We start from the raw sequence: 13,268 nt of genomic DNA, 5'->3' as shown, positions 1-13,268 counted from the left end.
AAAAAAAAATTAATTTCCTCTTTTAGATACTCAGAAAGCAAAAATGATTGTAGCGATCAAAGTTCAGCGGATGATACATAGCATTCCTGGAAAGCCAATCTGTCATTAACGTGAACAGCCCATGTCTTGTCAGAGAAAGTTCCAGAACTCCTGGAAAATCTTTTCTTCTAAGGTCCATCAAAATTTTATACTATATCCATCCTCCCTTTCTAATAATGGAATTTTAAACTTATTTTATTACTTTCAAATAAAACATTAAAAAAAAACCACCTAAATTCAGCGCCCTTTGATTACACCAAAAGGGTATTTAGCATTAAAGATATTATTAAAAAACAGACCGGCCAATAGGGATTCAGAATTAGATTCCTGTCTGAAAGAACTAAAATAAAGTAGAGAGTCAAAATTAAAAGAGAAAATTTTTACTGAACAGATGTAAGAGTTACAGAAGGCCCTTACAGAAAAAGTACACGGGCTGACAAATCTCGGTGATGTTAATCTTAATGACTTATCATCATCATCATCAGGAATCAGAATCATAATTCTGCCAATCAAACGGCTTAAACTCCACCGGTTACCCTATTTTACACATGTTAAAAACTTTTAAACACCAACCGTACGATTATTCTAGTTTCATTATTTAGCAAATACGCCCAGAAGGACAGAATCATGACACTGAATTTCCGCTTCTTACTCCTCAAAACGAGGGAACGACGCCGTATTGAGAATCGGCCAAGTAGGCACCAGCGGCTGAAGCTGCAGATTTGTAAAGCCGGTCAACTTCGGAGTCAGCCTCGGCTCTTTTCGCGAACCGGCCCTTGATTCTTGGTCTAGTTTCGGCGTAAGCTTTACGTGAATGATAACGAATAGTTTTCTCAAATTTACGGTTCTTTCTCTTCTCCCTGTAACGCAAAACTCTAGCTTCTCGGTCGATCCCACAAAGTTGACTTGCCTGGTTAGCACCAGGAGCCGATACGGTGACGCTTGGATCGGCGCCGGACCCAGTGCTCATATTTCGGCCAAATGTGTACGAAATATCGGACATCGAGTTCCCATCTGGAACTACTCCAACATCAAGAGATGACGATGAAACCTGAAACCATATAATTGAATAAAATTAGAGTATGTTTGTAACTGTTGTGCTTTTATTTAATTTTATTTCATAGCAGCAGCAGCAGCGGATTAAAGACGGAAAACAAAAAAAAAAAAGGAAAATTGTGGCTTTGAGTTTGATAATTACACTTTGGCTTTGGTAGTTGAATGAAGAGAGCTTGGATCTACAGAAATCGATATCGAAGCAATTTTCATTGTTGATCAAAGGAATTGGAGCTGCAGCTTGAGCTGGAATTGGTTCCGGTTTAGTTGTTTGAACAGGCACAACACTGTCCATGCCAGCGCTATGATGATTCTGAAATGAATTCGGATAATCAAAATCATTCAAATCAATAAACGGATCGATGAAAAACATATCCCCGGATTTCATTTCACCCGCGTTTTCAATTCCAGGTTTCGAATTCGGAATCAGCCAGGAAGCAGAGTCCACGCCGTCGTGTTCACTGGCGCCAGTAAACTCTGAGCCGCCATTTTGATCACTCGGAACCAGGAAGTTAAAAGCCGACGACTTGACAATCGAGTCAGCCGAGTCGAAGAACGGCTCAATAGGGAGGCGTTCATGGCGCCGGGCTAAAGGGTTGGCAGAGTGGATATCATTGTCGCACGTGACACACAAGGCAGCCGCATCAGCCTTACACGTGACAGCCGCAGGGGCCTGCTCGCAGACCTCGCACATCCAGACACGCGCGTGTTTGTTCATGCAATTGTGGATTCTTAAATCGCAGTTCAGGCATAGGAAAGCAGAGTCAACTCTGCAGAAAACAGCCGCCGCCGCCGCTTTGCAAGTGTCGCATGGCTTCGCCGCCACGCTCCACCCGCCGGAAATAACCTTCACGCTATGTAATTCAATTCCCATGGGCATTACTAAATAAAGCCTCTTTCTTTCTTTCTTTGAGTTTTGGTCTCCGGAGTAAACGTGGAGGAATGCAAAGACTAGTTTTTGAGATGTTTGGTTTTTGATTTTTGGATTTTGTTCTCTTGGCTAAGAATTAAGAAAGGAGAAATCTACCTGATGACGAGTAGTAATTGGACACGTGGATGATTGCTGGCCATGGAAAATGGTTTAATTTGCTTCGAGTTTTTTGGGATTTTTAATAATGTTTAGGAGACGTAGTTGTCATGTGTCTGTGCCGACGTGGGACCCAATGTCAAGTGACAGACAATATGATGCAGAAATGAAGAAAGATTGAGGCGAACCTGATCTCGGGTTTGAACACCCGGCTACTTAAACGGGCCGGGTTCTCAATATTATTTTTTTAGTACAATAGTCTACACTCTACAGTAAAGTAGCGTTTACTTTTTAAATTGGATTGAGAATCCTGAAGAGTGTAAATCTTAAGATTGGGAGTGTAGAGTGGGAGTAGGAGTAGGTTGTTTACTTACACTGAAATGGAAGTATGGAATAGAGATCAGAATATAATTTATGTGTTTACTTTGTCTTGAATTGGGAGTAAATAATTTTAAATTACAATTTTATTCTTATTTAAAAAATTATAGTTTTTAATTACAAAACTAATAAAATATATATTTAATGAATAATATTTATTTTATTATATTTATAAATTTATTATAATTATTAATATTCTTAATTATGAACAATAAATTATTGATTTTAATATAAAATGAAACCTTATTTTATTTTATTCAATATAGTTATATTAAATTTATTATTATATAAAATAATAATATAATATTATTTAGTACAAAATTAATATTTTATTAGAATAAACTATTTATTATTATTATTATTAAATAAATATAGTACTATTATTTTTAAAATAAATATAATAATATTATATTTATTAATTCTCTATTAATATAATAATATTATTTTAAAATAATATTAACTTATAATCAATGCAAATTATTATTTAGTTAAATATAATATTATTATTCAAATAAATATAATAATATTATTCAAATAAATATAATATTATTTATTTTATTTTATTAATTATAAAATATTAAATTAAAAAAATAAAAGGGTAAAAAAGGGAGAGGTGGGAGTGGATTCCCACTCCCACCTCCCCCCAATGAGAGTCTCACTCCCACTCCCCACTCAAAAAATGGGTGGGGCCCACGGAGTGGGATTCCCAATCTCTTCCCATTTTAAATAAGTAAACGCTGGAGTGGGAGGAATCCACACTCCTCACTTCCACTCCAACAAGTAAACACAGCATAAAATCTCTCTATAATCATAATATTAAAACCAAACTAATTTTATTACATGAGGAGATTATAATTTAATAAAGTTATAGTTAAAAAAAAAATTTGCTTTGACTTTGTAACCCTTAGTGCAAGTGACATAGTAGTAAGATATAGGTTATATTGATAATTAGTTTATGGAACATGTCAAATCTTATATATAGACATTAATATAAGAGATTGATATAATTTTAAAAGACTGAGATGTAAATCTCTGCAGTGATGAGAATATGCAAATTAATTTTAGAAGTCTAAAGAATAAATCATTGCTTCAAGTAATTTTAGAAAAATATTATATTCAATTTTAAACATTCGATATAAGATAGCATATATTTTTTACAATATGCGGATAATTATTATCACGTAGAAATAAGTTCCTTATAACTTATTACAATATAAAGTTTAGTTTTATTTATAACTAGCTATTGAGATCATAATTTTTTATGACTACATTTAAGTTATTTTTATATCGATTATCACTATAAAGAAATTTTACTATATAAAATCCATATTTTAGATATCTATGACTATCAACAATTGTCTTCAAAATGATAAAAAAAATTATGAAATTTAATATGCTTCGTGATTTTTTTTGTTTTTGTAGCTAGGTATCAATTCCATTGAAAATGTGAATTGAGATTTTTTTTTTCTTATATTTCCAATATTTATCAATCATGAAAATATTAAAGCAGGTCCTACTCTAAAACAGCATTTACAAGCAATAATCTCTACAATTTTTCATTATCGCTAGCACGTTCTGCTTGTTATTAGTAATAATATTATTTCACAATACACTTTGTAAAAACATATAAATTATACATATACCAAAAATATATAAATTGTAAATATACTAAAAAATTATTACTAATAAAAAAAATGTAATGGCATTATTTACATGTAGTGCAACATAGTCACGCCGCAAAGTATGATACTACTTTAATTCCATGAATGCGCTAATCGCTAGGATATAGGGAAATCACATTGGCAATTGTTAATTGGTTTTACTTTTGCCATTAATTGAATTAATAGGGCAAGTCCACCAATTATACGCCTATATTGCCATGCCCTTCCACCAGATGGGTTCCACTAAATCTTATTCGTTTGTCGAGTAAGAATAAGATATCCAATTGATAAATTTTTAGATATGTATGAAATATCAGTACCAGTATTTTGTATTACATCATGGTTCATTGATATTTTTGGGTACGCGACATTTATGATTTCACTGTTTAAGATTTTACAAAATTAATGCAAATTTCGTCCCCACCTTTTATCCTGAAAAAAAAAAAAATCACCAAACAAATGGTAAGAGAATTCTAGTATAAAAGTTGGAGATTGCTAAATACAACTTGTGAGATAAAATAAAATCATTATATATTCAAACTTGAAACTCAACTATTGAAGCAACAAATTTTTTTTATTAAAAAAAGAAAAAGAAAACTGATATTAACTCCACGAAAGCGAATCAAATTCGAATGAAGTTAACATTGAGCGACTCGAGGCCAAAGTAAACAAAGGGGGTGGGCGGGATCAGAATTTCAGGTAAGTTTGTTTGGATACAACGTCACCTCATATGCGGACTTAGCATATTAATGCATTAAAAATGTAATTATCTCCGATTTTTTCATAAAGACGAGACTACCCTTGAGCTCGCAATTGATAAGAGTTTGGCACAGAATTCAAGAAAAGTCACTGTCAGCATGCCACATGCGGGAGACAGGTGATGGGTCGGCAAACCGTGTTGCGTTTTCTGATTTGCTCCCTCATTCTTTTGTTTTCTTATGGAGGGTATTTTCGGAAACCGCGTATTTTCTGCCCTTATTATTATGTCATGGGATAATAATAGAAAATTGAAAATAAATATCATATCTGCTTCACTGTTTAAAGCTAAAGATTGGTGACCTGTCCGATAAGTGTCGAGATTTGAGTCGAAGTACGTGGCAAGAAAACAAATTTTAATCAGCTAAAAAATAAACTTTCGGTTGGTAAATATAAAATAATTTTATTGAAGTTTACTAATAAAATATAACGGAATTCCACTTGAGGACTTCGCCGAATGATAAAGACTCGTTTCGTTGGAGGAAATCATAACGTAGATCTAAATTAATTTTATTAGTATATAGAGGTTATAATTTAATCAAAATATAGTTATTAAAATTATTATTTTGACTTAATTATCTTTAATGTAAGTGATATAGTTATAAAAATTATTGTTTCACTACATAAATAAATGAATCATGTCAAATTCACTATATAGATATTAATAAAAGTGATAAATTACTTTCAAAAAAATTAGTATATAGATTTATCATTTATGTATTGTTGAAAATATGTAAAACTATATTAAAAGTCTCAAAACATTTGTATTATCTCTAATATTTTTTCTCATTGTCTAACTGTACTACGAGGAGGCAAATTATTTTAATATAGTATATGACATTTTTTTTGTAATATACAAATAATTATTACTATATAGAGGTAGGTTAATTTAAGACATGATTTATAACTTATTAAAATATAGAGTTTACTCTTATTTATAATTAGCTCAAATTGAGATCATAATTTTTATAGTTATATGAAGGTTATTCCAACATAATTGTATCACTGTAGAGATGTTTTACTGTATTTAGAAGAAATGGTATTGAATCTCAATTCAAGAATAATGTTATTTTATAAATATATTATTTGGTGTAAATACTCGTTTAATCATTATATCTTAACTTAAGAATCCATTTAGTCTCTATGATTTAAAAATTACTTCAAAACACCTTTGTTGTTAAATATGTTATGCTCGTATCCTTGTCTTTCTTTCCTTTTACAATAATATCCTTGCCTTCCCACGGATATTAATGAAAAAAAATTGTTAATTTATCTAATTAGCCTTAAAAATAACATAAAAATTTCCACAAACTTTTAAGTTATTATTTTACTTTTAGGATTAATTTGGTAAATTTTTTATAAAATAACTATTATTAAAATTATTGCAAGGATATTAAACATTGCATTGTTTTAAGTTGGCTGATAATAATGTATTTATAAATAAATTATTAGTAAGTTAAGTTGCATGGGTCTTAAAAAATAATAGTTCTTTCATATTAATATTTATTGGTTAATTTACTATTTAAACTTTTATAGATAAATTAACTAATGTCAATAATATTATTTATTGTAAAATAAAGAAAAAACAAGGATAAAAAAAATATAATATAATTAACTACAAGACTGTTTTGAGGTACTTTAAAAAATATAGGGATTAAACGAATACCTAAACCAAAATATAAGAAGTAAACAAATATTTACCCTATTCTTGAAAGCATAAGTTAAATAATTTTTTATCTTAGGTGCTGGTTTTTCAAACTGTTAATGAATTAATAATGTGAGAATACAGTACTCGGCATTAATTTAACGGGGAAGTCCTAAGAATTTGTCTCACATACAAAACATATTTGTAAAAATTATTAGATAAAAATAAGAAGTTCGAGAAAATAAATTGAAGCTATATATATATATATATATTAAATGACGTTCAATTCTTTTATTTTCATTTCACCTATAAAAGTGGAACCTTTTTTTTATTGATTCAATTCTTTTATTTTCATTTCACCTACAAAAGTGGAACTTTTTTATTGTCTTGCCAAAGGAGGAAAACAGAAAACAAAAGTTTTACTTTCAAGTTCAACGAAAATTGAAGTTTGGGTTATTTTCAGACTTTGAGACGTAATTAAAGATTCTGATCAAAATCCATGACATTCTTGCCAAATGAAGAAGGGAAAAAAAATCTTATATTGCTCCCTGTCTCTTTCATATCAGCTCCTGTAAAATGATAAAACTACAAGAACTGACTTTTTAGAAATTATAAATTATGAACAAGAGCAGAGAGGCCACACACATTCCAGATACTACAGTATTGTAATGTTGATTCTCAAATTAATAAAATTCAACTCGATATTTAAGTATAAAATATTTAATTAATTTATATAATTTATTTTAATTTAAAGTCTTAGTCCTTTTTACTCGTCTATGATGAAATGACAATGATCCATTTAACTACGTTGATAAAGAATAAAAACATAAAAAGAAAATGAACTCTTTAGTCTTTACTAAAACTAAAAAGCTAAATATTTTGATACGGAACCAACCTTCAGCCGTTTTTATTAGTACAATTTTATCGTCAAATTAAATACTTTGAAAAATAATGAGTAGTATAATGAAATACGTTTTTTTTTTAATTTTTTTTTAAATTCAATCTCTTCACCGGATAATCTGTAGAGAAATCAATTGTAATGCCAAAATTTCCATGATTATAAATTATGGAAATTTTGCTTTATTAGAATTTATAAATGACATTATTGTCCTTATTGACAATGATTTTTCATGGGGTAATTTTGGAAAAGATTTACTTTTTTCAAATTTAATAGGGTTTCTTAAAACTTCTTATAAATTCATATTTTTCCTTATTCCATAACACTAAGGTGGCGTTTGTTTTTTAACTTAATGACTTAAAATGACTTAACTTAATTAATTAAGTTAATTAGAGGTGTTTGTTTTTATAACTTAATGAGACTTTTAAGATAATTTTGACTTAATAAAATAAGCTAATTTTTTTGGCTTTTTACTTAATGGAGAAATCTGAATTAAGTCAATTACTTGCTAATGTCAAAAATATCCCTGTTTTATAATTTATTTTTCATGTCTATCCCAAAACTCACCCATAGATACTTACCCCACATAAAAATATCCTTGTTTTTTCTTTCTTATATTATATACGATAAAATTTGAAATTTATGGTATTTTATATATTAAAATTTCAAAATAATTATGTATTCACTTGAATATAGTTTTACTTATAAATGTTAAAATATTGTGGTATTTAATATATTATTTATTTGACATTCAAATTTAATAAGGATACAAATGTAAAAGTACATATTTTCAGCTTTTTAAGTTGAAAAAAACAAACAACTTAATACTTATTTTCTGAGATTCAGACGAAAAAACAAACATATTATTCAGATTCAGACATTCAGACCTATTCAGAATTCAAACTAATCCATGTCTATTCAGATTTCAGACAAAAAAACAAATGCCACCTAAGTCCACAACGTTTTTCTTCTTTTTTCTCTGTTGCTTATTACTCTTTTACTCATACCCTAGAATTCAAATGTTTGTTTATGAGAGAATCATAACGGTTGATGTTGGAGGTGTTTGAGGCTCTTAGAGGCTTAGAGGTGTGTTAGATCAAATTCTTTTATCGAAATAAGTAACTTCATTCCTAATGTACTGGATATGTACAAATATTTTGATACTACTATAAGTACATGTATTTTTATAGTTCTTTGAAAATTAATTGTTTTTCATGGCAAACTTAGTTTACGTAAATGTTTTCAAATATGAAAATTATGTTATTTTTTATGGTTTTAACATAATATTATAAAAGCCTTTAAATGTGTAATTTATTTTGTTAAATAGTTATCTTTATGAAACTGTTTATAAAATATTATAATAGAATTTGTTTTGCAAGCCTTAATTATTGTTATGATTTTTTATGAGTTTGACAAAAATGTTTTGATCACATAAACAATTGAGATTATTTATGATTATATGGGGGTCACCTCTCGAGGGCCAGAGCACCGCAAAGTGTCATATATAGTGCAAAGTACTATGTACAAGTTATTACATATGAAAAACTAATTTGAATATTTTAAATCATTGTCCATAGTTATTCTTATGGACCAATATTGAGTTTCTATTCTAAGTGTGCACGCGATATTTTAATTCTAATTCTGATTATGTTTCTGGCCGGATCACCGGGAGTATAGGTGACGCTATGTGACATGAGCTGACCTTTTGTCTTCTATGCATATATTATACGATTTGCTTTCATAATTAACTATGCTTTTGATATTGTGGGTTACTGTGAATTCATGTCATCTTATCGTGATATGTCGTTTTATGAAATATATGGATTTATAATATATGTTTTAAAAAAAAAGGCTTGCAATATTTTTGGTATCGATAAGATAGTATGTTGAGAATGATTTTACTTGCCGAATTTACGACTCACCTTTCATTATTACGTTTTACAAATTAAGTACCTTATTGAGAGGTGTGCTTATCATTAGAGTTAAAGATTTGTTTCCTTTTACTAGTTGAATAAGAGTAGGAACAAACTCATGTTTCTTTTAAGTTTATTTATTTTATGAACTTATAATTTGGGAGTTTTGAGATTTTTGTTATCTTTATATCTTCAGGAGAGATTAATATTAGACACATGGATTTGTGGTTTAATTGATTAAAAATTTGAAGTATTTCAATTTGAGATCTTTGTGTAAGGATTTGGATTTGTTAGTAGTTTCTTTCATTGCGTGCTATGCACGTATTAAATTTAGAGTGTTACATTACATCAATATCTATTGTTTCTAATTTTATAGACATAAACTCTTTTATTTAGTAGGTCTTTTTTTGGCTATCGTAATTATCCATTTTGGCTATTTATGTCTTTCCATAAGTTGTAATTATACTAGCTGATTCTATAGTTTTGATACTGTTAGATGGTCAATTATTTATTTATTTTTATTGACATTTTTACTATCTAGCTTATTTAAGCTGTGGGGAATCGTAACTCGGGGTATAGTTGCTAGATCCCTTTCCTTAATCCAAACAGACGTGGAAAAACTTAAAAGGTTTTCTCAATAAAATCAAATTAACATTTGAAAATCAGAATTTAGGTCGCAAAAGTTTGCTCAAACTGGCAAGCTGTTTTGCTATGTCTGAAATAATTTTGGTTTTATGAGACCAAGTTACCAATAAAATATATAAAGCCCTTTCCATTTTTCACTCAATAAAAACAAAATCCATTAATTTCGTGGGGTCATTTTCTATGACGGTCTTCCTTCTGGTGGCGGAAAGTCGAAAAGGACCCGGCCAATGACACTAGCGTGACGGCGGTTGAAAAGGGTAGTTTCGTCTTGGTGTGCGATTAATTTTGTATAAAGTTAAAGTCCCTTCAATAAGGTCACGAGACCATGCTTTCGGCGCTTACAAAAAGACAACGACTTTCATTTAGTTGACATTTAATTAATTAGCGATCTATCAAAGTTTTACTACTTTTAGTTGAGGATAATGACAATAGAAAAGATAGTAATTCAAATACTTAATTAACTTGTAGAAACTTCTTTTAAAGCACATTTTGGGCTTGTATTTTTGCAAACTGGCCCAGATACGTCTGCAAGCCCATCCCTCAAAGTGCCCAAGTTGAAAGACAGTCGAGGTGTACTAGAATTTCATCGTTAAGGGGATAAACTTAGCTCAATCGAGTCAGTAATTTGTAAATTTGTCCCATTTTATGAAGTGAGAGTTTGATATAAGGATGGCTAAAAAGTTCGGGTTCATTCGGCCTACTTTTACGGATTTTGACCCAGTCCTCTTATACGAGGACTTAGATAAGAGTTTAAGAAAAAAAAAGTTCGGATCAGGCTAAAGTCTTTTATTTAAAATAAATAAATAAATTTATAAATTAAAATAATAAATTAAAATTTAAAAATAATGAAAAAATTAAAAAAAAAAGAAAGAAAGTTTAAATCCCTAATTCATATACAATAATGAATCCAAAAATTATAATTATAATAATAAACTTTCTTTTAAATGTTAATTAATTAAGAAGATGTTTGAATTAGAGAATGCAGTACTAAAAATTAAATATACTTTTACTTGCTTCATTTTCTTTATTTATTAGTTTATTTTGAATATTCATTTTTTAAATTCATTGTTGATTATAACAACTTAATTATTATTAACTCATTTCAAGTTTACAATAATTTAAAAAAATTAAAAAAATAAGTGAAAGCCTAAGCCTGTAGTGGACCTGACCCTTACACTTCCACTCTACTAGATTTCGAAAAACCCGACCCAAGCCTGCATTTTGCCATTCCTAGTTTGATAAGTCATATTATTAAACATATTTAAAAAAAAAAAATACGATACTGGATGAAGATTGTTATGACATCGAACACATCATAGCAGAACCAATTTGATATCTTTCATGACCACCATGTTGGGCAAACAAGCCATGAAAGTAGTGTCAAATGCGCCGCAATGTGTTGGACCATCGGCCCCAACAAGGCCTGCCCTGTCTATTGCGAATCTCACCGGAAGCTTTTGAAGGTCCACATCATGAGCTACCTACATCACCAATACACAATGTAACATTAGATATTTAGTAACACAAGTTTGTTTGGTTTAATTTTATAAACACCAAGTCCATTAAGCGCACATGATTTTACGTTACCTGATCAAAGCATCTTTGTAAAAAGCTGGAGTAGATGGCACAAAAGGGCTTCAGGCCTTCAGCAGCTAGGCCGGCAGCAAAGGTGACTGCATGTTGTTCAGCAATGCCTACATCGAAACATCTAATAGGGAAATGCTTTTGAAACAAATTGAGTCCAGTTCCGCCACCCATTCTGTTATCAAGGATTTTGCAAAATACTGCATATGGGAAAGTGTTTTCACTTTTGACTTCAGCTGCTTCCCTGACATTGGATCAAATTTCATCACACCTGAACAATTTGTAGCTCATTAACTTTAATTCCTAACAGTAAGTGCAATCGAATTATCTTTTTTTCCTTTTTAATTTGTGTACTTAATTTATACCATGCATCTTGTCTGCTGCAGCTTCAGCGGCAGCATAGCCTTTTCCTTTTCAGTAATTACATGAATGAGCACTGCTCCAGGGTCTGGTATGGCTTTAACTTGCTTTAAAACATATGCAAGGTCTTCCAAATTATGACCATCTACTGGACCAATGTAATATAATCCAAGATCTTCAAAGAAACAAGCCCGTGAACCAGCTTCAATTTCTCTCGAGAATGCATCAATTTCATGCATTTGGCCTCCAAATTTTTGTTTCTTGTCCTGTTGATTTCGATAGTCAAAAAAGTTTAATTAATTTTCTAGGTCCGCATTAGATAGAAAAAGGACTTTGGTCAATTGTGATACATGGGATCAAAATGTTACCTTGGAGCTGAAGGCTTCTTGACATAGTTGACGAAACTGTGGATTTGAATGTAGTCGTTTTAAGGCTTTGTTGAGAGCCCCTGCAAGGGAAGCAGGGCCGTCGATGGTGGCGGTGGGCAAGGGGACTTGCTGGTTATCGTTCAAGATGATTATATGATTAGTCTTATGAAAACCTGCATTGATAATTGCCTCGTACGACATTCTTGCTATCGTGGCACCTTCAACGATCACCGAGATTACATGGTTGTTCTGATTTGTCCTGTTTTCAACTGAGGAATTTTGCCCCAAATAGGTCTTAATTCCCAATTGCAATGACTAAATAGGCGTGGATGGCTTTTGACCAGAGATTGAGGATTTTTTTTTTAATCTTTGTGCATTTTGTTCTGGTTGTAATTGAGTCCCCACATCACTTGTACTAATATTGTCTATTGTAGCTCCAACTCCATTGACCGAAATTAGACTTTCATTTGCATGTTCAATTTTATGAACTTTTGAACTATGATTCATCTAGCTCTTTTGTTTTTAAAAAAAGAAAAATTTCAAAAAGGGTAGATTAGATAGCTTAACGTCATCATGATATAGCCCATGATTCACCAAAAGAAAAAAAAATTGTTATATAATACATGAAACAGAATTAACTAATATTGATATTTCAATTTCATCATATATTTTGATTTTTCAATCTTCATGTAACACGAAGACTTGATTCAATAGCAGCCAGTGGCGTCTACGCTACATGGCCCTATATTGACTCGTCCGCATATGAAAAATGAAAAAAAAAAATAAATGAGACATCACGTTTGCACCAATGGTATAACAAATTGTTAATGGGGCTGCGTTTCATTGAAAAGGGCAGAATTGACACCGTCAATCTTTCACTTGATTATTTTTCTGCTTTTATCACTTATCCACTAACAAAATTCTTATTACTTTGTTACCTT

At 30.5% G+C, this 13,268-nt stretch overlaps 1 protein-coding gene and 1 pseudogene across 1 annotated transcript; both read right to left on the bottom strand.

Annotated features, from left to right (window-relative positions):
* Positions 1–385: 385 nt before the first annotated feature.
* Positions 386–2,049, bottom strand: LOC18054611 (zinc finger protein CONSTANS-LIKE 5). Its single transcript, XM_024178100.1, has 2 exons — positions 1,238–2,049; positions 386–1,090 (listed from the first exon to the last, which is right to left on the bottom strand). The coding sequence occupies exons 1-2, from the start codon at positions 1,970–1,972 to the stop codon at positions 695–697; spliced, it is 1,131 nt and encodes a 376-aa protein (XP_024033868.1). The 5' UTR covers positions 1,973–2,049; the 3' UTR covers positions 386–694.
* Positions 2,050–11,328: 9,279 nt separating this feature from the next.
* On the bottom strand, positions 11,329–12,834 carry LOC18054610 (annotated as a pseudogene).
* Positions 12,835–13,268: the final 434 nt, after the last annotated feature.

Source organism: Citrus clementina, unplaced genomic scaffold (genome assembly GCF_000493195.1).
Source record: "Citrus clementina cultivar Clemenules unplaced genomic scaffold, Citrus_clementina_v1.0 scaffold_1, whole genome shotgun sequence".
Lineage (NCBI taxonomy): Eukaryota > Viridiplantae > Streptophyta > Magnoliopsida > Sapindales > Rutaceae > Citrus > Citrus x clementina.
The sequence above is the reverse complement of the archived record's forward strand: the minus strand, read 5'-3'. Positions and strand labels throughout refer to the sequence as shown.

Excerpts from the sequence above, each read along its gene's own strand:
- LOC18054611 (XM_024178100.1), bottom strand. The coding sequence starts at position 1,972 with ATGCCCATGGGAATTGAATTACATAGCGTGAAGGTTATTTCCGGCGGG. Across the intron at positions 1,091-1,237 it reads TCAACTACCAAAGCCAAAGT|GTTTCATCGTCATCTCTTGA; the intron begins GTAATTATCAAA and ends ATATGGTTTCAG.